Below are 22782 nucleotides of genomic sequence, written 5' to 3'. Positions count from 1 at the left end.
TGTGTAAAATCGAATAACAAATAAGCTATTCAGAAGGCTACCATTTAATGCTGAAAATTTATGATCAAATAAATGCAAAAGAAGGCTATTGGGTCGGTAATGATTAACGGTAGTGTACATTTATGGGGAACGGATGGCAAAGCATCTTTGATTTCAGTTGAGAGCATCGCGCTTGTATGGTTCATCAAGTTATGTGCTTCAGAAGAGGCAAAGAATATGGTTACGGGATTGCAGGTTGTATTCTCCAACAATACAGACCTATCGCCTGATGGAAAACTACCAGTATTGATCTTAGATGATGGGATGAAAGTATCTGGCTATGTGAATATCGTTCAATTTTTACGTAAAAATAGACATACTAGCAAATATGAGAAAAGGACGAATGATGAGGAAACTATGGCAATTGCTGGAAAGCAGGATCACCTTCTGGAGTATTCCCTATTGAATTTTGTTGATATCGAAATGTCTAGACTAACGGACTACCAACTTTTTTTGAACACCAAAAATTACAATGAATATACCAAGAAATTGTTTTCAAAATTATTGTATTTTCCTATGTGGTACAATACGCCATTGCAATTGAGATCGCAAGCGCGTGAAAATTGTCAGGAGATTATAGGCTCCCTGACCCTTGAGGATGATCAAGAATTTGTAGAAAGTAAAGCAATGGAGTCTGCGTCGCAACTCGCACAATCGAAGACTTTCAAAATTGCGCATAAGAACAAAATTAAGGGCAAGCAAGATCTACAACAAGTGAAATACAATCTTCAATTCGATAATAGATTACAAGATTTCGTCAGGAATTGGCTAGCTGTCCGTAAAAAACTGGACGATTCTGTAATACTTTTCCCCGATATCCTTTTCTTCGCAAACATTTACGTTCAGTTAAGCCTACCTGATGGGAAGCGCATTCGTTCGAAGTTGGAACAAACTTTTGGAAGTGAATTTGTGAATAATACATCTAACAAAATTGATGTATTCATTCATAAGTCTAGTAATAACTTGGAGCAAAGAGATCCTCAATTTAAGGAGCAAGGGAACGCTGTGATGTCATTATACAATTTAGCCTGTAAATACATATGATAAAGATACACAAAAAATGCAAAAAATGTCCTTGATTTTGTCTCTTTCAATTTCTTTTCGGTTTTCGTACTCCTTTATAAATGAAGTAGTAAACAATTGTACCATCATCGTTAATTATGGCCAGCAGTACTCTCTCAGTAGATGGACTGCGTAAGTGGGTAAAAACCTTGCTCAAGCATTCCAAAGTGAGGAAATTCTCTCTGTACTGTGACATATTGATAGGTAATATAAACTCTGTTGGTTGTGCCGATGACGAGCTATCTTCATCTTCTGTGTCTGTATCATTGCTCAACTTGTGAGGAGGACGACCTCTAAGTAAATTCAAGCTGTTTCCCTTCCATGGTAAAACGTCCGGTAAAACTTCCACTTCCGTCCACATTTGGAAATAGAGTAAATTATTTTTTACCAGGGATATAATGTCTGCTGTTGCCATTTTAATTTTCTTCAACTTTCTCAATGTATTTCCTCTATGATAGTTTGCTATATCATTCATGGATTTGAGATGACTTTTTCATTTTCACTTTTTTTCAACCCGTCACAACCCTTCGTTTAGAAGAGATTTTAAGTAAAACTAACTGGACCTTTAAATCAGGTAAAAGTGAAAGTTGCACGTATCGGCATTGTGACTTACATGGGGATCCAGTGTCAAGATTAACAAAAGATTCATGCATTTATAAGTTTAAAACGTAGTAGAATTATTAAGTATATGTCTATGTAATATTAAGGCAAGGACATTCACTTTACATACGGATGTATTGGAACCCTTGTCTAAAAAAAAAACTAGTTGATTGTAAAACACATGGTCTCCTTTTATTAGAAGAATCGTTTGGCTTTAGTTAAGAATTGATGCTTTTCAGTGGAGTGACGATCTTCGTTTACCTCATGCTCTTCATTTTCATCAATCTCGTTTATCAAGACTTCAGGGTCCACGCGCAAGTCTCGAATAACCTTTTCGGTTGCATCTTCCATATCCATCATACCGTAAATCGCAATGGTAATAATACCAAGAATACCGGCAAAACAAGAGAATGTCATGGCAATAATACCCTTTTTGGTGAAACCGGTAGGAATGAAGGCGTGCTGGACGTTCTCACCAGTTAGGTCAGTCAAATCTAATGTATTGGCAGCGGCATTACCTTCAGTAGCAACAGAGCAACTCTGGCAAACTTCTAAATGATTTTCACTAATTTGTTGGGAATGGGCATCTTGGATACCGAAGGGGTCTTCCACGAGGACAAGGCCCAACCCTTGTAACAAATGCCATTCGATATGACAATGGAAGAACCAAACACCAGGGTTATCGGCTTTGAACCTGATGACGAAATTGGATTGTGGTCTGACGTACAAAGTGTCTCTTCTCATTGGGTATTCTGGGAAGGCAGGGTGGTTATCCGGGTCGAAACTGTGAGGAACTTCACCTAAGGCATCGTCATATGTACGATCTCTCTGGATGGTTTGGAAAGCGTGACCGTGTAAATGGAAAGGATGGGTACCTGTATCCTGGTTATTTAGCACAATCTCGACGATTTCGTCCTTCTCTAAAATAAAAGTGTGTGTGTTTGAGCCATAAATTTCTGAATTGTTCGCTTGATCACCTGAAGACAAAACGGTCATTAAGGTGGGGACCTTTGGTGCAGTATAGGTGATATTATTGAAGAAGGCGTAATTCACACCGTTTTTCAAGTTATCCATGACAACGTCAACGGTAATCACATGATCTGGCTCACCATAGATGGCTTGTTTCTCATACGGTTGTAGATAGAAATCGTCCAAGTAGTCATCAATTGAATCCACGTAATTTTGTGTGGGCAGTGCAGCGGACTTATTGTAGACCATGTACGAAGTTGCGTTCAGTTGCAAATCACTTGGAATAACATCCAACATGGTGTCATCGAATTTCTGCATGATGGCAAAATTTTTGTCCGTGTCGTTTTTGGTGTGAACTAGGACCGTATATCTCTGAGCGACAGTAATGTAAAGCATATCTGTCACGTTCTTTTCGGTAGTAATACCATCGACCTCGACCACGGTCATTTCATGGTCCTCAATCCAGAAGTACTGAGACACGAATCCACCGACGTTAACAATTCTCAAAAGGTACGTTGTATCCGGCTGAACTTCCCATGTCAGATTCATCGTGTTGTTAACAATCAAGTTCTGTGGGATTGGCTCAGCACCTGTCGGGTTGTAAACACTCAAAAACGACTTCGTCAAGTCTGTGACCAGGTCGTGGTACCACTCACTAAGCGATAAAGAAAGTTCCTCATCGTAATCGTAGGGGAAACTATCGTCGTCTTTGATAATGAAGAGACCTTTCATCCCGTCTTCGTATTGACCGTCGGTGTGCGAATGGTACCAGTAAGTACCCACGTTGTAGTCCACGGTGAAATTGTAAAGCATAGTACTTCCTGGAGCAATAGGACATTGAGTCAAGAAGGGCACACCATCCATAGAGGCGGTCCCGTTTTGGAAGAGACCGTGGAAATGCATAGAAGTATTAGTGTTGTTCATTCCGTTGGTCAAGTAAACCTGCACACGGTCACCCTTGTTGACCGTTATATCTGGCCATGGGAACTGGTCATTACAAGTGATCACGGGACGACTCTTAAGCCCATCGACGTTCCTGTAGTCCCAGCCAGTGGTCCAATTAAATGTGTGCGTCTTCGCTTGTGCCAGCGAGAGCATTGAGAAAAGCAAAACGGCTACAGAGAGCAGAGTGTTAGTCATCTAGTTCTAATTTTTTCCTGCCCTTCCTTACACTGAGAACCTCTTCGTTGTCTCTACCTGCTCATCGCTTGAAAAAAACAGCTTTAAAGTATGACCTGCTATATATATGTATAATCACACTACATGCACGAAGCCTTGGCACACTACCTCGAGGGATCGACCGTATAAGTGCATCCTTCATTTGCTGTCGCTTTGGCGAGAATAAGAGCACCTGCAAATGGGTGCACTTTTGTAGGTGTGCCTTGCCTATTGGGCCTGCCTAAGTCAGCCTCGCCTAGCTCTGGGCGGAGGGTCTTTATCGGCGACTCAGCGTACTGTAGGGACCACCCCAGGCGCGGCGGGCTGACTCGCACCCGGAAAGCAAAGCTTATTTTTGTCGGGCGGAGAAAGACATTTTTTCTCGCAGAATGTCATTTATTGGGCCCCGAAACGGTATGAACATGATATTACTCTTGCAACTGTAAAATAGGCAAGCCAAGGCATTATCGCAAAGAAGGCAGCACGGATTTTCGTATCTGTTATTCTTTCCTATTTTTCCTTTTTACAGCAGTAATGTCTCAAACAGAAACACAGACTCAGAAGTCACACTTCGGTGTAGACTTCCTCATGGGCGGCGTTTCTGCTGCCATTGCAAAGACGGGTGCCGCTCCCATTGAACGGGTGAAACTATTGATGCAGAATCAAGAAGAGATGCTCAAACAGGGCTCACTAGACACACGGTACCTGGGAATTGTGGACTGCTTCAAGAGGACTGCGACTCATGAAGGTATTGTGTCGTTTTGGAGGGGTAACACCGCCAATGTTTTCCGGTATTTCCCCACGCAGGCGTTGAATTTTGCCTTCAAAGACAAAATTAAATCGTTGTTGAGTTATGACAGAGAGCGGGATGGGTACGCCAAGTGGTTTGCTGGGAACCTGTTTTCTGGTGGAGCTGCTGGTGGTTTATCGCTACTATTTGTATACTCATTGGATTACGCAAGGACACGGCTTGCTGCGGACGCTAGGGGGTCCAAGTCGACCTCGCAAAGACAATTCAGTGGACTGCTAGACGTGTATAAGAAGACGCTGAAAACGGACGGGTTTTTGGGCCTGTACCGTGGGTTCGTGCCCTCAGTGCTAGGTATCATCGTGTACAGGGGTCTGTACTTTGGTCTGTACGATTCTTTCAAGCCTGTGCTTTTGACGGGAGCTCTTGAAGGATCCTTTGTTGCCTCTTTCTTGTTGGGTTGGGTCATCACCATGGGTGCTTCGACTGCGTCGTATCCCTTGGATACCGTGAGAAGAAGAATGATGATGACTTCGGGCCAGACCATTAAGTACGATGGTGCTCTGGACTGCTTAAGAAAGATCGTCCAACAAGAGGGCGTCTATTCCTTGTTCAAGGGCTGTGGTGCAAATATATTTAGAGGAGTGGCCGCTGCTGGTGTCATCTCATTGTACGACCAGTTGCAACTGATAATGTTCGGTAAAAAATTCAAGTGAATTATGAAAACAATAAACAAATAAATACTACAAATTCTACATATTCTTGCTAACTATATACATATTCATTCCTTGCTACATATCTAGTGCTATAATGACTGAAGAGCTTTCTTCTTCGCAGTTATGGCTTACAATCCGGTAAACGCCGCGTGGAAGGGAGCGTTTACGTAAAGTTAAAATTATGGAAAAAAAAATAATAATAATGATAACACTAACAACATACAGTAAAAGGACAACTGATTTTTAAACTTGTTACTTTCTGGATGACTTCAATTGAAGACCTCATATCAAATCCTGCCCTGCTACTGCATTCTTCACTGTCTCAACTTCGCTACCTCATACTCAGTGAAGGGCTTCCCATATCTGAAGATAAACAGCAGCAGCGCACGCGATGTTACGTGTGGACGGTGCTCTCTCAAACCTCCATGGAGGCGTCTACGCAACGTTTCCTTGCCCTCTTAAAACTGGGTCCACCTTCCACGATTATTTATCAAAAAATCAAGAACGACACATCCAGGACTTTCCAAACGGATCCGAACTTTAGGAATAGGGTCTCGGAGGATGCTCTCATCCGATGTTTGTCCTGCTTTGCTTGGCAAACACAGCAAAGAAGGCAGAAAACCCATTTTAGTCGCATCCCTGTGAGTACTTACGTGCAGGGTATGAATGTGCTGTTAGCTCCTTTACTCTACTCATGTCCCTCTGAGCCAATGGCGTACCAACTTTTCACTAAACTTTGTTATGAAATAATACCGACGTATTTGACTAAGAACCTAAATGGCGCCCAGAACGGCGCTAAACTACTCGATATTTCGCTCAGAATCATTGACCCAAAGCTGAGTAAGTTTCTATCGGACAACTTGCTTACAGCAGAGATTTATGGTATGCCTTCGATACTCACGTTATCCAGTTGCAATAAGCCACTTGACCAGGTCATCAAACTGTGGGATTTTATGTTTGCATATGGCTTCCATATGAATATTCTCTTTGTAGTGGCATTCTTAGTGAAAATGAGATCCAAGGTTTTCAAATCAGATTCTCCTGTCAATTTATTACGACAGTTCCCGGATTTTGACGCTGATGAGATCATTCGGCTGGGGGTCGGATTCATCGCTAAGATCCCGGCTCAAATTTACGACCTATTGGTAGACCATTTGACTGATCCAGACATATATATACCATAAACTATGTGAAGAAATATTATATTTTATCGTCTAATTCTACAACGTTTATATGTCTGTATGTGTAAAAAAATATAACGAAAAAAACGGTGGGTACATGAGAAATTTACAGTAATTTGAGATTATTATTCTATTATTGCACGAAATGAAAAGGGTTCGTACGCATATCCTTCACCTTCAAAAAATTTGGACATTGCCTCCACCCAATGCAAACGTAGTGCATGCAACATCGCGGAAGTACCTTCCATGAAAACTAAGATACAAACGGTTAACACAAACCACATAGCAAACAAGAAAACCACCTTCATGACAGCCAGAGGTGACCCTGAATTTTTAGAACTAAAAGCGTTTGATATGGTCATGTCCCATAAAACACTGGACAGTTGCGCATGTGCCAATGATAGCGCCCAAAGACGTAGATATGATGCTGTGTGAGAAATACAGTTTAAACAGAATTCAATGGTATGGATTACTTGATGAATCATGACATCGCCGAAATTAAAAGACCCATGTTCACCACCAACGCTTTCATTAATACTGTCCGCAACACTGGCAACATCACTGATTATCATTCCTTGGAAACCTTCCGCCGAATGTCGTTGTTGAGCTATTTGTTCCTCATGCTCAATATTGCCGACACTTTGATATCCGTGAGGCCTGCCACCACTGCCGTTCTTGTTTAGCCTTCTTAATGTCAAAGGTTTATATAGTAATAACCACGGAACACAAACCAGTGCTGCAAGCAATAGTACAACTTGCAACTTGGCTTGTCCGGGATATAATTGCTCATCAATGGTACCTGGTGCTAAAAACATGTTTATTAGCATATTCAGTAACCCTGGAGCTGGTTTATTGTCCTTAATCCAATCCTTGGACCATTTGTACACAATTGCCCATGATAAATAACCAAATATTGATTGCATGAACACTAAGCCAGGAATAAAGTTACCGATTATGTCCACTTTTGAGTTTTTGGCTCTGTAATTGATATAAGAAAACATGAAGGAATAAGTCATATGTGCGTATCCCATTAGAATTGACAGCTTCATCTTATAAGAGTTGGAAAAAAGCAGTCCGTTGTCTGTACCGTGCCAAGCAAAATCCAATCCAAACGGATAAACTCCAGTTTTCTTTGCCTCAATAGATTCGCCTTTTCTAAAAGTGGAAGGCCATTGCCAACCTGATTTGAATATTGTCATAGATTTGGAGAAGATATCATTGTACAACAATCCTGTATATACAGAAAATGCACCCATCAACAACAAAACATATCTGCCAGTAAATGCCATGTCAAAAATTTCATCTCTGCGCATTGCTCCAAATTTACGCTCATTTAACACCAAAAATAGTGCCATCAAAAATAAGATGAAACCATGCCCCATGTCACCAAACATAATGGCAAACATAAAGGGGAAAGTGACAACTGTGGCTAAACCAGCATTGATTTCTTTATAGGTTGCGATACCGTATGCATCCACAATCGATTGGAACGCCTGAGTGAATTTATTAGTTTTATGGTATGTGGGTGGTAATTTATTGGTTAGGATCACATTAAAGACCGTACTGTATTCAGAACCCAACGTTTCAATGTAATCCTTTAATGAGTCTTGTAAATGGATTAATTCTGTAGAAGGCACCCAGCCTTCGGCTATTAGACCCTGAGATTCTTGCTGGAATTTGTTCAACGTGGTATAGACATATTTTTCTCTTTTCGTCATGGCAGACCATACTGGTAGCTGGTCATGTATAACAAGCAGTTCTGTGTGTAAAGTTTGTTCGGTAGTATCCAAAATTCTTTGCAAGTCGTCTATTTGATGGTTTAAGGTGTCAATTAGTTCACTAGAACGAGTATTCAGAGAGACTATTTTACCATTCAAAGAATCTATGACACGTTTAACCTTCTTGAGTAATGTTTCACCATGAGTAAAGATAATAAAACAGTCCTTTTCAACCTTTTCTTTACCTTCCAACAATGGCTCCTTTATGGGAAAATTCTGAAAAATCAGGTTACCACGCAATAACCGCCACAGAATTCTATTCAATATGTCCACTTTTGCTCTTCTAATGGAACCTGTAATCATGTATCTATGCTGGTATCCCTGTTCCAAAAAGCTTAGATCTTCGACTGATTGGTTTCTAGCGATATCATTCCTCGGGGCGCCTGGATTCTCCGGTGTTTCGTCATCAAAAGAAAAAGCATCGCTCAATGTTTCACTAACATCATCTGGAGTTATTCTAAATTCGTCCACATCCCTTTCTTCTTGTTCAATCTCAGGATTTGTGGCTCTTCCAGCAATCCCTGGGTTGACTTCAATAAATTTTGAGCATTCGAATATTACCTGTCTTTGCTCTAAAAGATCGTTTAATTTACTTCTGAGATTATCTAAAGATTCATCTAACTGCCTTGCACGGGATTCGCAATCAGTGATTTCTTTCACCATTTCATTAACATTCTCTAACGATAGAGGTTCCATAGTATTGATTAGATCCAGCATATCAGGTTGAGCAATGTCGTTTCCATCATCATCAATGTGTAGAATATATTTCCAGGTCTCCGCGGCGTGCTTTTCTACCACCTCATTCAAAAAGCCCACCATCCTTTCCACTTCATCGAAACGCCTCAACTGGTTAACATAACCTCTTTGAAAGGCAGTTAAATCTTTATTGAGGTCCATCACCATAAAGACACCCATTTTCCCTAGCAAGAAAGTCACCTCTCTTATAACTTCCAACGGTATGTACAGTTGGACGTACGTCATGTCCGCTGACCGGAAAATAGCTTCTTCTTGATTCATAATTATTCATAAAACTCGAGGAAATTTAAAGAGAAAAGATGTGTCACCTTGTAAACTATGATATGCACCTTAGTGTATGTCTCGAGATCACGAGGATATTGTTTGCGAGCAAAAGCAAAAGGTAGTACGAAACTGTAAGCAAAATGAAATAAAGAAGTGTGCGCTACTTTTCTATTGATGCAAACACTGAATTTCCAATAACCTTCGTGGACCTATGCCCTTTCCTTAGTTACCTATGCAGTTGACTACATAAACAGAAATTGCAAAAAAGGACACCTCTATTTTGAGAAACAAAAATAAGCCCCGCTACCCGCATAATAAGGAATTTCAGAGGCCATAGTGATCTGAAAGTGATATTTAGGGGACACGTTGAACTGGACCCTCCAAAAGCATCTATCGCAGAATATGTATGGTTATGGGGGACAACATTGCCACAGGAGAGAAAGCTGGCCAGTTTGATGGAAAGCGTATGCAGGATTTAGAAGGAACTCAGTCCACCAGGGATGTACTTGATGATAATTTCCTTGGAGAACGTGATCAAAAAGATGCAAGTGATGATTATTACGACGAAGTGAACAATGAAGAAACCAATAATAGTGGTCGTGGTTACTATGGCCACTCGGATGATTCGGAAGCGGCTGGGTTGACAAGAAATGACACCATGGGCCAGCTTCCGCCGCTCGACAGTTTTATATTCCCAGATTCTAGGGCTCTGTTCTTGTTGGATTTGGGCAACTATGCCGATTTAACTTATGAAGAGATTATCATACATGGGTTTGAAATATACATAGTGGAACAATGGGTGGCATGTAGGAATTTGTCAACATTGATTACGTCATATACAGGAAATACTCAAGATACAATATCGGGAATCAGGGTCGTTTTGCCAAAGGATACGAGTATGTGGCCTGGGAGATTTAGGCAATACTTTGAGGAGTTGATCGAGTTTGCACTGCCAAAATTTACACCAAAGGGCACTCTTTTCATTACCAATTTATCAGGTGTGTCCTTTGGCTTGAACCTGTTGCATGTGGAATGTGGAGATTTGAGGACAATCTGGAAGGATTTTGAGGTTAATTTTGACTTGAAAAACTTGCACTGTGGGGGGAGGTCAGCAAACCTATTATGCCCTCCAACTATGGCATCGCTTGATAAGTTTTCACAACTGTTCAAAATCCCTACAAATGGTTTTATTGCACAATATCCCCAAATGATTCAACAGCAACAACCGCGTTTACCCGAGGAAGAATACGAATCGTTTGGAAACTCGAAGAATCGGAATACTGATAGTAAGTCACCCGTTGTGGAGATGGTAACTCTGATTCAAATCTCGTTGAGTTATTTTAATTTATTACATAAAAACTACCAGACAGATGGTCTTTTGTGTGAGGATACTAAGCGAGCTATAGATGAATGGTGGGAGACTTATGGGAAATTGTACCTTGGTACAGAAAAGCCAAAAAATGAGTGCACTTTGGGTCCGACAACAGTAGCTGGCCTAATTAGTTTGATCCTTTGTTGCTATTTCAAATTGATGATAGAAAATTGCATTTCCTCTAAGGATCCCTTTGATGAAGTTGGATTCTTTCAAGGTATTTATAATTTCCAAAAAAAGCATGGTCTGAATAAACGGAAATCCAGAGTTTATTTAGACCCAAGAACGTTGGAGAAACTTTTTGAAGTGACAGCGAAGGTTTCCAGCAAAGACATTTTCAAACTCAAAAAAATGGTGACATCAACCGTACAGGACATTATAGGAAAGGGCAACCCTATTAATCTGTCACATAGAATCCTTACAACAGATTTAGATACACTTATTCATAATATTCATGGGGGGTCCGTAGGACTATTATGGAAAGGTAAGGGTCACCCAAGAAAATGCTGTACTGATATTTCTAATGAAGAATTCCTTAGATTTAACTATCAGAGAGGTGATCCTGACAGGCAGATAAGAGAAAGGGATATGTTATTAGAAAAAGCTCGTTTAGAAAGAATCGCATACGCTCAAAAGCACCCCTCGAAGAAGGTTAGCTCTTCCAGTTTTGATACATCTGAAGACATAGAGGGAATCAATGCTATGCCCTCATCAGCAACTGTGTCGTCAATGTTCCCAAATTATGATAATACCAAATATGCTTATAATTTTGGCATCAACAAATTATATCAAGGAGAATATTACCGAAGAAATTCGTTTCCCTATTGCAAAGATCGCACGCACGACAATATTTATGAAGATCTTTCAGAGCTGAAAGAAAAGTCATCTCGTTTATATAGATGCAACTCTTCTTCTACAGTGCAAAACATAGTGGAAAAGTGGGATTTACCATTTGATCCATCTGTTGTTCGAATAGCTAGAGATTTGTTGCGAATGAAATACGATATCCAAGCGCAGCAACACATACAAGAAATGGACGAGCATTATATGGGTAAATTGAATAAAGAGGGAACTGTTGCTCAGTACTCTAAATTTAACGAAAGATATAGAAAATTGCAGGAGATGTATAAGAAGTATTCAGATGGTGCAAAAGTGTTCGAGGGGAGGTTTGAAGACATTGATAATAAGCAACAACTTCTTCTCCATGAGATGCAAGAGTTGAATTCCCTATCATCTAGATTGAAGTATGATATGAGGATATTGGAAGTTCGTGTACGAGATATTGAAAGTAGTGTTGCTCAGTTTGACTCTAAATTGATTGGTTTAAAAAGCTCTCTACAGGGGCAGGGTAAAACTGGTATATGCTCCGCAATAGACCCCAAGAGTGATAAAGACGAATATGAAAAGTGCGTAAATGATCTGATGACCACTAGCAACCCCTCCTATGAGGCTCTCTGTTTAAAGATGTTAAGTCGCCGTTATTTCAAAGAATTAAAGGATGATACGATGGGATGGTTCAGGTGGTTGTTTGGTAATAATTCTCTACACAGTAATGCCAATGATGATGATAGAGGAATACAAATATGATTCTGTATATTCTTATCATTTTTCTAAAAGGGGCTTAAACATTCATCCGTTCTTATACATATCTTAAATGTATATATATATGCATTCAAAGTTTTGCTATTTCATGCTTGGTTACTATTTTGTTCGATCCGTGGTAAACTATTTTAGTATCTGGTATGCATCTTGTAGGTATTCTAATTGTTTTCTAAAGCGGATATAGTCTCTGGAATTTTTGGGTATACGATCCCAATCTACTTCTTTCAGCAGTTTTTCAAGCTGTTCAACAACTGTATGCAATTTTTTTTTTGTTTCTTCATTTTCTGTTTTTAATGACCTGTAATTTTGTTGAAGACTTCTATTCCTTTCATCAAGCTTCTCTGATGTAAATGCAACAACATTTCGTTCTCTTATTGAGTTTTGTTCGTCGATAAAGTTTTTAATGTACGAAAAATGCTCATTTATGTTGTTAATTAGCGCAAGAGCCTTTGTATTGAAGTACTCTTGTTTTTCAATCTCGTATATGAGTTTAAAATTTTCGCTAATAAGTCGCTGTTCCTCTGTAGGAGGAGGTGCTGTTTGGGACCTGTTATCTTTCCATGAATCCGGGATTATATTTTTGCTCAATTTATCGTAAGATATTCCTGATTGTTTGGCAAGGCGTTTTAGTAATAGCTCTATTCGATCGGTCTCTTGTCTATTAGCCCGACACTCTGCACTTAAGGCTTTTGTCAATTGAAGAAGATAATCAAAACTGTCACTACCACCACTGTTCATATTTGCAAATCGCTATATGATACTGTCCTGCCTCGACCTATAATGGAAAAAATGAGCACGAAATAATTAATCATGGTTTAACTTTCTTCATTAATCGCCGATTGCCAGCCGGGATTTTGTACCCCTATTTCGGCTTGGTTATGTTATTAAACACATCCGTTAAATTCAACAAAAGTTGAAGCGGTGGCTCAATGGTAGAGCTTTCGACTCCAATTTAATCTTGGAAATTCCACGGAATAAGATTGCAATCGAAGGGTTGCAGGTTCAATTCCTGTCCGTTTCAATTTATTTTTTGTGGCATTTTTGATATTTTCGTCGATAATTACCGGTTGTGAGTGTATAGTGTAATCAGATCGCTAATCTTTTAATTGCCTATGTAAGCCTTGCGACCATGTTATCTATATCTTCAATATTCCAAACTAATGGCTACAATTAGAAAAAACTAAACTTAGAAGGCAAGCAACATTTCTTTTGAGAATGCTGTGTAAAATGTGAGCAATGAGTGGGTTATCCACTGTATACCCTGCCGTTGCGCCAGTAATCAATCGCCTCTCGGGCTGTCAGAACATATACCAACCATACACAGCGCAAGGGAGAAATCACGGATATTGCGGTTTTCAACTGCGATTTTATATAATACTAGGTAAAATGGCGCTGTTTGGATAAAATCAAGATCTACTGTTATTCTTGATAAAATTACAACCTAACGACCTAATCGTCAACAAAATCGCATAGGAATATAGGCCGATAATTATGTTAAACAGTCTTTTAACACTTAGTAACTAATCCCTGCTGCGTTGAATTTTTTTTTGTCATGGTTGAAACAGTATAGCACACGTTAACAGTAACGATTATGTTACGACTATGTTGCAGGTGAAACATTAGCAATTAATTAAAAGGGTAATCGCTAACTACATCTGAAACGATCGAAGACCGCACAGTTCAAAGTAGTAGTATTCCATGATGAGAATCAAGTGAATAATTGGATAATTGTTTGGATTCCATTGTTGTTAAAGGCTATACTATTAGGTATACAGAATATACTAGAAGTTCTCCTCGAGGATATAGGAATCCACAAAGGGAATCGATAGTTCTACATAGTGTTATTACCTTATCTTCTTTCCTTTTATATGTTGTCATTCATTTTCCTATTACATTATCAATGCTTGCATTTCAGCTTCCATTAGATTGGATGACTGTTTCTCAATCTTTATGCCATCCTCTTGCACCGCATATTATAATATAATATTAAATAGATGATATTAGAATTTCATTCCAACAAGAATTTCATTGCAACACATAGAAATAGAAGAACAAGCTTAAGTTTAGATCTGATGTTTCTTTAATTATTTGTTAGGTAAGCTCACTATGTTGCATTTTTTGTTGTATCTCAAAATGAGATACCTCAGCATTACTAGATTTACCAACCTAGACATAAAACATGTATGAAACACGTACGAAACAATAGTTCCAAAACAGACAAGATTGAGTATACTAGGCAACCTACGTGCCTAAGATGAACCAAACCAACCAAACGTATAAATACCTTAACAATTAGTTTAGATCCGAGATTCCGCGCTTCCACCCTTTAGTTAGATTCAGATCTTATATAGATTATATAGAATAAGTAACATTCTGTGAATCACGTTAATAATAAGTCTGACAACAAGTCACTCTCCTAAACGACTTTAGGATTGTCAAGACATTCGGTATTACTAGAGCCCGTAGTAAAACATTTTTCAATAAAAGTTGGTTTCGTGGTCTAGTCGGTTATGGCATCTGCTTAACACGCAGAACGTCCCCAGTTCGATCCTGGGCGAAATCATTTTTTAATTTTTTGATCTGTATGTCAAGCTTCTGATTCATCCCACTACGTGATCAGCATTGCTTAATGTGTAGTGACTAACTTCTTCGCTTATATTTTCTTTTTTCTTAGTTCCTTTTTTTGTTTTATCTTGTTTCTTTTAACTGTAGTCTGGAAGAGTGTAGAAGTCTTGTTCTGTAAACTAAACTATAAATGACAAAAAAAATATAAAAATCAATGTCACCGAAGATAATGACCGATTTCACTAGTTTTCCAACATCGTTATTAAGAGTTTACATTTTTAGGTATTTTGTGAAGTTTCCAGCAAAAAAGACAACAAATGTTGTCAGAGCTGCACAACAATTTTCCATCTTTTATGTAAATTGATTTGACAGCCATATAATTGCGGCATTCTTTTACCCGTAAGAACAGTATTGAGTACATGGAATTGAGCATACGAGGAAGAACTGAGTACAGGACAATGTGCTTATCGCTGGTATGTTATTGCTGATTTGATAGATTTGAAATGTCACGATTTCGTTCTTCTAGGTCCCAATAACTCTCCTATGGGTTACCCCCTTCGTTTTTAAGTTAGTGAAAAATTATTGAAAATTTTTTTTTTTTGGTTTTGCGATGAGCTTAAAATTTACACATTGAGATTCAGTCACATATAGTTTGTAGCCAGTAAAAGTATTGTGTTGTGTTACTTCTGTCCTGACATTATACGACTAGGTCAACAATGGCAAAGGACAACAGAATTATCGAGACAAAGATCTCAAAAAAGAGAGCAGCTAATGAAGAATCTGATGTCGAGCAAGACGAGGACAACCTTTTATCCGTTAATGGTTTGATCGATGCGGAAGCAAGCGAGAGTGACGAAGACGACGAAGAATACGAGTCTGCTGTTGAAGAAAAGGAATCGTCATCTGATGGAGAAACCAAAGAAGATTCCGATGACGACTCAGATGCCGAATTAAACAAACTACTCGCCGAAGAGGAAGGTGAGGAAGAAGAGGACTACGACAGCTCTGAGTTTTCAGACGACACAACTTCCTTAACAGACAAATTATCAGGCGTAAAATTACATACCATCGCCGATCCGAATATTTACTCAAAATATGCAGATGGTAGTGATAGAGTTATCAAACCTGAAATTAATCCAGTTTATGATAGCGATGATAGTGATGCCGAAACGCAAAATACCATTGGTAATATTCCACTTTCTGCATACGACGAAATGCCCCATATTGGATACGATATCAACGGCAAAAGAATCATGAGACCTGCTAAGGGTTCTGCCTTAGACCAACTGTTGGAGTCTATCGAGTTACCTGAAGGCTGGACTGGGTTATTGGACAAGAATTCAGGTTCAAGTTTGAACTTAACGAAAGAAGAACTGGAACTTATTTCTAAAATACAAAGGAACGAACAAACTGATGATAGTATAAATCCATACGAGCCGTTGATCGATTGGTTCACGAGACATGAAGAAGTTATGCCATTAACTGCTGTTCCGGAACCAAAAAGAAGATTTGTTCCATCCAAAAATGAAGCCAAAAGAGTTATGAAAATTGTTAGAGCTATCAGAGAAGGCCGTATTATTCCTCCAAAAAAATTAAAGGAAATAAAAGAGAAGGAGAAAACCGAAGACTATCAATACGACTTATGGGGTGATTCTACTGAAACTAATGATCATGTGATGCATCTAAGAGCACCAAAATTACCTCCACCAACTAATGAAGAAAGTTACAATCCACCCGAAGAGTATCTTTTGTCGCCTGAAGAAAAAGAGGCTTGGGAAAATACTGAATATAGTGAAAGAGAAAGAAACTTCTTGCCTCAAAAGTATTCTGCCTTAAGAAAGGTCCCTGGTTACGGCGAATCTATTAGAGAAAGATTTGAAAGGTCTTTAGATTTGTATCTAGCGCCTCGTGTCCGTAAAAACAAATTGAATATCGATCCAAATTCTTTGATCCCAGAACTTCCCTCTCCTAAGGATTTGAGACCTTTCCCTATTCGTTGCTCAACGGTATACGCTGGCCACAAGGGGAAAGTACGTACATTGTCCATTGATCCTTCTGGATTATGGCTAGCAACAGGCTCTGATGACGGAACAGTCAGAGTATGGGAAATTTTAACTGGTAGGGAAGTTTATAGAACAACTTTGGTCGATGGCGATGAAAACCCAGATGACCATATTGAATGCATTGAATGGAATCCTGACGTTAATAACGGTATTCTCGCAGTTGCTGTTGGTGAAAATATTCATCTAATAGTACCACCAATATTCGGTTACGATATTGAAAATAACGGCAAAACAAAGATTGAAGATGGTTTCGGCTACGATACTTTTGGTACTGTTAAAAAATCTAACCTAGAAGTCAATGAGGATGGTAATGACGATGAAGATGGTGAAAATGAATCTACTAAGAATGCCGTAAAAAAACAAGTAGCCCAGTGGAACAAACCTTCTCAAAAGCAACTAGAAAGAGATATTTGTATCACTATTTCTTGTAAAAAAACTGTAAAAAGGCTTTCATGGCATAGAAAGGGTGATTATTTCGTCACCGTCCAACCTGATTCTGGTAACACTTCTGTTTTGATTCACCAAGTTTCCAAGCATTTGACCCAATCCCCATTCAGAAAATCGAAGGGGATTATTATGGATGCCAAGTTCCATCCTTTCAAACCTCAATTGTTTGTCTGTTCCCAAAGATATGTCAGAATTTATGATTTATCTCAACAAATATTAGTAAAGAAACTGTTGCCTGGTGCCCGTTGGTTATCTAAAATCGATATTCACCCAAGAGGCGATAATTTAATTGCTTCGTCGTTTGACAAGAGAGTCTTGTGGCACGACCTGGATTTGGCTAGCACGCCATACAAAACACTAAGATATCATGATAAAGCTGTCAGAAGTGTGAATTTTCACAAAAAGTTACCTCTATTCAGTTCTGCCGCTGATGACGGTACCATACATGTTTTCCATGCCACTGTTTATGACGACATGATGAAAAATCCAATGATTGTGCCACTAAAGAAACTAACCGGTCACAAAGTAATGAATAGTCTGGGTGTTCTCGACGCTATTTGGCATCCAAGGGAAGCTTGGCTATTTTCTGCCGGTGCTGATAATACGGCTCGTTTATGGACCACATAGATAAATAATTAGAAGTAGATATTGTATAATAACGCCCTAGAAGAAAAAATTAAACACTAAAACCAGGCTCTTTCTACAGCGCTTCATTTACGTACTTCTATAAATATATGTATATATACATATATATACCACCTTCAAAGGCAATGTTAAAAGCCCATTTCCTTCATAGCATCTAACTCATCTTGATCTACACCAAATTCGTCTTCTCTTGGCAAAAAATCATAATGACTCTCCTGTCTTTCTATATCGTTCATTTCCCATTCTTCCAGGTTTTGTACCAGCTGAACGTCTTCTTCAGTCATATAATCTTTTTCCATACTACGATGCGCGTCTAGCCATCCTAATAAAAGCTTCTTCTCGTCTTCAGTAAAGCCAGAGGGCCCTTGTAACTTAAACTTTTTTAGTAATGTATCCACATCTTCCTTAGGCGGTACAACATTGTGTGCTACTGTTGCATTATTCCCTCGTTCGTCCAAAACTCGTCTTCTTCTGTTGTTGGAAGAAAGGTGATAGATTTCATCATCTTCGTCATTATCATGATCATGTCCATTTACGTCTCTTTTGTCTTGTGCGCTGAAACTATCTGCAGCAATAGGCCCCGCCCCCATGGCAGTAGCATGTTCTTCAACCATAAGCGATTGTGCTTCCAAGTCTTGTCCAGCCTCCTGTGTGCCAACATCGAAGCTCATGCCCATCTCATCTCTGAAAAGACTAACTCTATATTCTCTCAGAACTGGATCTGTTTTACCTACTGTCTGACAAATCTTCATAAAATCCTTGAATTTTGCCTTGGGAAACAATTCATGTGCCCAAAGCTGATAAAACTGAATAATATTTGATAAATTATCATAAGAGTTTTTTTTTGAGGAGATTCGTATCCTTTTATGTGCATTTTTCAGAACATACGGTAAACCTTTATCACTGAGTAGTTTTTCGGCTGTTAATTTTACTTGAGGCCTTCTCTTTTTAGTTACAATTGCAGTTGGGTCCGCTATGGTAGGATCAACCACTGAACCATCCAAGCCATTCGGTATGGTTGGGTCTTTTTGGGCACCACCGGAGCCATTGAAATCTAGTAACAAACTATCAGATTCCTGGTCCATGAGTTCAATAAAATTCTGTTCACTTTTCTACGGCATTCTAGTCTAATATATCGATGGATCTTGATTACGCGTCAGTTTATTATTGTCACTCTTGCAAATGTTCATTACCCGGATTTTCATTCCTGCCATGTCTGATGGAAAAAGAACAAAACTAAGAAACATTTAGAGTCAATAAGCTGCCATAAGGTCACAAGCGAAACCATCAGCGTCGCAGAGAGATCCCCGGTAACTGAGAGGACATCATTCAGCTTTGGAATTTTTTTTTGTTTTGAAACATTACTATGTTTGGAGTTAGCCGTGGTGCATTTCCCAGCGCAACAACACAGCCATTTGGCTCAACAGGATCATCTTTTGGTGCACAACAGCAACAACAGCAACCAGTAGCAAACAATTCTACCTTCGGCCTCGGTCAGCAAACAAATGCAACACAGGCACCTGCATTCGGTAGTTTTGGTAACCAGACTTCCAATTCTCCCTTCGGAATGTCTGGATCGACAGCGGTCAACGGTACTCCTTTCGGTCAAAGTCAATTGGGTACAAACAACAACGCCTCTGGCTCGATTTTTGGTGGCATGGGTAATAACACATCACTTGCTGCTGGTTCTGCATCTGTCGCGCCCAACTCTACGGCAGGTACAAGCATTAAACCCTTTACTACATTCGAAGAGAAGGATCCAACCACGGGTGTCACCAACGTTTTCCAAAGTATCACCTGTATGCCAGAATACAGAAACTTTTCCTTTGAAGAATTGAGATTTCAAGACTATCAAGCTGGAAGAAAATTCGGTACGGGTCAAAATGGCGCCAGTACTACCTTTAGCAATCCTCAAGATAGTACCAATGCAGGATTTGGAATGATGGGGAATAACAACCCCACTACTTCTGCTACAACAGGGGGTTTATTCGGCCAGAAGCCGGCAACAGGCATGTTTGGAACTGGATCAGGTGGTTTTGGCTCTGGAGCTACCAACTCTACAGGATTGTTTGGAAGTTCTACTAACCTTTCAGGGAATTCAGCATTCGGAGCAAATAAACCTGCCACTTCTGGCGGATTGTTTGGTAATACAACCAACCCTACAAACAATACCAATAGCACAGGCCTTTTCGGCCAGCAAAATTCGAGTACTAATGGAGGTTTATTTGGTCAACAACAAAATTCATTTGGGGCAAGTAATATAAGTAACGGAGGCGCCTTTGGTCAGGTGAATCGTGGTGCCTTCCCGCAACAACAAACACAACAAAGCACTGGTGGTATATTTGGTCAGTCAAACGCCAACGCAAATGGCGGCACTTTTGGCCAACAGCCAGGCAGTGGTGGTCTTTTTGGAGCCAAACCAGCTTCTGCTGGACTATTTACGCAACCTGGTGGTACAAAAACATTTGGAATGGGTACCAACTCGACTGGCGCTACCTCTGGTGGCTTATTTGGGCAAAGTAACCAGCAGCAAAGTGGGGGAGGATTATTTGGCCAGCAACAGAATTCTAACACTGGAGGACTGTTCGGTCAAAATAATCAGAACCAGAACCAGCCCGGTTTATTTGGACAGCAAAACTCCTCAAACACATTTGGCCAACCACCACAACAAGGTGGGTTGTTTGGAAGCAAATCTACAGGTGGACTGTTTGGACAACAACAGGGTGCATCCAATTTTGGGTCTGGTAACACCCAAGGCAATTCTTTGTTCGGGCAAAATAATCAACAACAGCAATCAACGGGAGGATTATTCGGACAACAAAACAACCAGTCACAGTCTCAACCCGGCGGGTTGTTTGGCCACTCGAATCAAAGTAACAATCAACCATTTGGCCAAAATGGGTTACAACAACCACAAGAGAATACTAATCTTTTTGGAACGAAACCCACCGGTTTTGGCAATACAGGTTTATTTTCAAACAGCGCAACAAATCAGAATGGCGGTATGAGCGGAAACAATCAGCAACAGCAACCGGGAGGTTTGTTCCAAAATAAACAGCAACCGGCTCCGGGAGGCCTGTTTGGCTCAAAACCAGCAAACTCTGTTGGGGGCGGATTATTTGGAAACAGTCAAGTTGCTAATCAAAACAATCCTGCCTCAACTACTGGGGGATTATTTGGTAACAAGCCTGCTACGGGATCTCTTTTCGGAGGTACCAATGGCACAGCTCCAAACGCCTCTTCAGGTGGGATATTTGGGTCCAATAATGCATCTAACACGGCGACCACGACCAATTCTACTGGTTTGTTTGGCAATAAACCTGTTAGTGCAGGGGCTCCCACAGTTGGTGGAGGACTGTTTGGAAACAATAACAACTTGAATAATCCAACTGGTTCAACGGGCTTGTTTAGTAATAATAACCCTTCGCAATCTACTAATAGTGGAGGCTTATTTCAAAATAACACTAATACGAATATCTCCGGCGGAGGATTGTTTTCACAATCTTCTCAGCCAATGATACAATCACAGAACGGGCTTCAACAACAACAACAGCAAAAATTACAACTTCAAAATAGTAATCCATACGGTACTAATGAACTCTTTTCGAAGGCAACTGTCGTCAACACAGTTTCCAGTCCGATTCAACCAAGCGCTACAAAGATCAAAGCTGATGAGCGCAAAAAAGCCAGTTTGACCAGCGCATATAAGATGGTTCCTAAAACCTTATTTACAGCCAAGCTTAAGGTTAATAATTCTATAATGGATAGGGTCCAGATCAAGGCTGATCCAAAATTGTCCATTTCCATCGATAAAAAGAATAATCAGGTAGCAATATCTAGCCAACAGGAGGAAACCTTAGACGAAAGCATATTAAAAGCCTCTGAGTTATTATTTAATCCCGACAAAAGATCATTTAAGAACCTAATTAATAACAAGAAACTGTTGACCACATCTGAGGAAAAGAGTAATGGATCATTGAACCACGATATCACTGATAAAAGTAAAAGTGATGAACAAGAAACGATCCTGGGAAAGCCAAAGATGGATGAAAAAGAAGCCACTAATGGCGGGGAAACAACAATTTTGCCCTCAAAAAACGATGAAGAAAACAGCAATACAATAAATCGCCCCAGAGACATGGGCGAAGAAAATAAGGAAAACGTCGTCACTTTGCAAAAGCGAGCATATTCAGAAGATGATAAAAAGACGGTTGTTGTGGACGTTGCAGAAAAAGATGCTTCCTTCATCAACGAAGATTACTACATTTCTCCATCCATAGACACCTTATCCTCTTATCCTCTGTTGAAACTGCGCAAAGTTCCTCATTTAATCGTGGGTCATAGAAGTTATGGTAAAATTGAATTTCTTGAACCTGTTGACCTCGCCGAAATTCCTTTGACCTTATTAGGAGGTATTATCATTACTTTTGAGCCGAAAACTTGTATAATATATGCGGGCTCACCTAACAGACCGAAGAGAGGCGAAGGTATTAACGTTCGAGCTAGAATTACCTGCTTTAATTGTTATCCTGTAGATAAATCTACTAGGAAACCTATAAAGGATCCAAACCATCAACTGGTTAAGAGGCATATTGACCGCTTAAAAAGAAACCCAAATTCCAAGTTTGAAAGTTATGATGCAAACAGTGGTACATACGTGTTTATCGTAAACCATGCTGCAGAGCAGACCTTCTGAATAATTATATAATAAAACCATATATAGAGCCAAATACAAATTTGTAATGCATTTAATATTTAACAACTTATATTTCTAAATGTTTACGGATGGCCCGAAGGGCTACACAAGGACAAATGTT

The 22782-nt window shown here is 39.6% G+C and overlaps 11 protein-coding genes and 2 non-coding genes across 13 annotated transcripts; 8 read left to right on the top strand and 5 right to left on the bottom strand.

Moving 5' to 3' along the window:
- Positions 1-72: 72 nt before the first annotated feature.
- Positions 73-1083, top strand: SAM37 (SAM complex subunit SAM37; the record flags this gene model as incomplete). Its single annotated transcript, XM_033912475.1, has 1 exon — positions 73-1083. One exon carries the CDS (start codon positions 73-75, stop codon positions 1081-1083), a length of 1011 nt encoding a protein of 336 aa, XP_033768366.1.
- A 46-nt stretch (positions 1084-1129) lies between these two features.
- SEN15 (Sen15p) lies at positions 1130-1576 on the bottom strand (the record flags this gene model as incomplete). Its single annotated transcript, XM_033912474.1, has 1 exon — positions 1130-1576. One exon carries the CDS (start codon positions 1574-1576, stop codon positions 1130-1132), a length of 447 nt encoding a protein of 148 aa, XP_033768365.1.
- Positions 1577-1896: 320 nt separating this feature from the next.
- On the bottom strand, positions 1897-3810 carry FET3 (ferroxidase FET3; the record flags this gene model as incomplete). Its single annotated transcript, XM_033912473.1, has 1 exon — positions 1897-3810. The coding sequence occupies one exon, from the start codon at positions 3808-3810 to the stop codon at positions 1897-1899; it is 1914 nt and encodes a 637-aa protein (XP_033768364.1).
- A 552-nt stretch (positions 3811-4362) lies between these two features.
- Positions 4363-5292, top strand: AAC1 (ADP/ATP carrier protein AAC1; the record flags this gene model as incomplete). The annotated part of the gene is made up of 1 exon (XM_033912472.1): positions 4363-5292. One exon carries the CDS (start codon positions 4363-4365, stop codon positions 5290-5292), a length of 930 nt encoding a protein of 309 aa, XP_033768363.1.
- A 263-nt stretch (positions 5293-5555) lies between these two features.
- BUB2 (Bub2p) lies at positions 5556-6476 on the top strand (the record flags this gene model as incomplete). The annotated part of the gene is made up of 1 exon (XM_033912471.1): positions 5556-6476. One exon carries the CDS (start codon positions 5556-5558, stop codon positions 6474-6476), a length of 921 nt encoding a protein of 306 aa, XP_033768362.1.
- Positions 6477-6598: 122 nt separating this feature from the next.
- Positions 6599-9268, bottom strand: STV1 (H(+)-transporting V0 sector ATPase subunit a; the record flags this gene model as incomplete). The annotated part of the gene is made up of 1 exon (XM_033912470.1): positions 6599-9268. One exon carries the CDS (start codon positions 9266-9268, stop codon positions 6599-6601), a length of 2670 nt encoding a protein of 889 aa, XP_033768361.1.
- A 409-nt stretch (positions 9269-9677) lies between these two features.
- Positions 9678-12230, top strand: STB2 (Stb2p; the record flags this gene model as incomplete). The annotated part of the gene is made up of 1 exon (XM_033912469.1): positions 9678-12230. One exon carries the CDS (start codon positions 9678-9680, stop codon positions 12228-12230), a length of 2553 nt encoding a protein of 850 aa, XP_033768360.1.
- A 138-nt stretch (positions 12231-12368) lies between these two features.
- FAR3 (Far3p) lies at positions 12369-12983 on the bottom strand (the record flags this gene model as incomplete). The annotated part of the gene is made up of 1 exon (XM_033912468.1): positions 12369-12983. The coding sequence occupies one exon, from the start codon at positions 12981-12983 to the stop codon at positions 12369-12371; it is 615 nt and encodes a 204-aa protein (XP_033768359.1).
- Positions 12984-13160: 177 nt separating this feature from the next.
- Positions 13161-13266, top strand: SPAR_Mtrna11W. Its single transcript has one exon. It is a non-coding gene; the product is annotated as a tRNA-Trp (tRNA).
- Positions 13267-14734: 1468 nt separating this feature from the next.
- SPAR_Mtrna10V lies at positions 14735-14808 on the top strand. Its single transcript has one exon. It is a non-coding gene; the product is annotated as a tRNA-Val (tRNA).
- A 718-nt stretch (positions 14809-15526) lies between these two features.
- ERB1 (ribosome biogenesis protein ERB1) lies at positions 15527-17947 on the top strand (the record flags this gene model as incomplete). The annotated part of the gene is made up of 1 exon (XM_033912467.1): positions 15527-17947. One exon carries the CDS (start codon positions 15527-15529, stop codon positions 17945-17947), a length of 2421 nt encoding a protein of 806 aa, XP_033768358.1.
- Positions 17948-18093: 146 nt separating this feature from the next.
- Positions 18094-19050, bottom strand: CSM3 (Csm3p; the record flags this gene model as incomplete). The annotated part of the gene is made up of 1 exon (XM_033912466.1): positions 18094-19050. One exon carries the CDS (start codon positions 19048-19050, stop codon positions 18094-18096), a length of 957 nt encoding a protein of 318 aa, XP_033768357.1.
- Positions 19051-19331: 281 nt separating this feature from the next.
- Positions 19332-22661, top strand: NUP116 (FG-nucleoporin NUP116; the record flags this gene model as incomplete). The annotated part of the gene is made up of 1 exon (XM_033912465.1): positions 19332-22661. The coding sequence occupies one exon, from the start codon at positions 19332-19334 to the stop codon at positions 22659-22661; it is 3330 nt and encodes a 1109-aa protein (XP_033768356.1).
- Between the last annotated feature and the right edge of the window lie 121 nt (positions 22662-22782).

Source organism: Saccharomyces paradoxus, chromosome XIII (genome assembly GCF_002079055.1).
Source record: "Saccharomyces paradoxus chromosome XIII, complete sequence".
In the NCBI taxonomy this organism is placed as follows: Eukaryota; Fungi; Ascomycota; class Saccharomycetes; order Saccharomycetales; family Saccharomycetaceae; genus Saccharomyces; species Saccharomyces paradoxus.
This window is presented reverse-complemented; position numbering and strand designations above follow the sequence as displayed.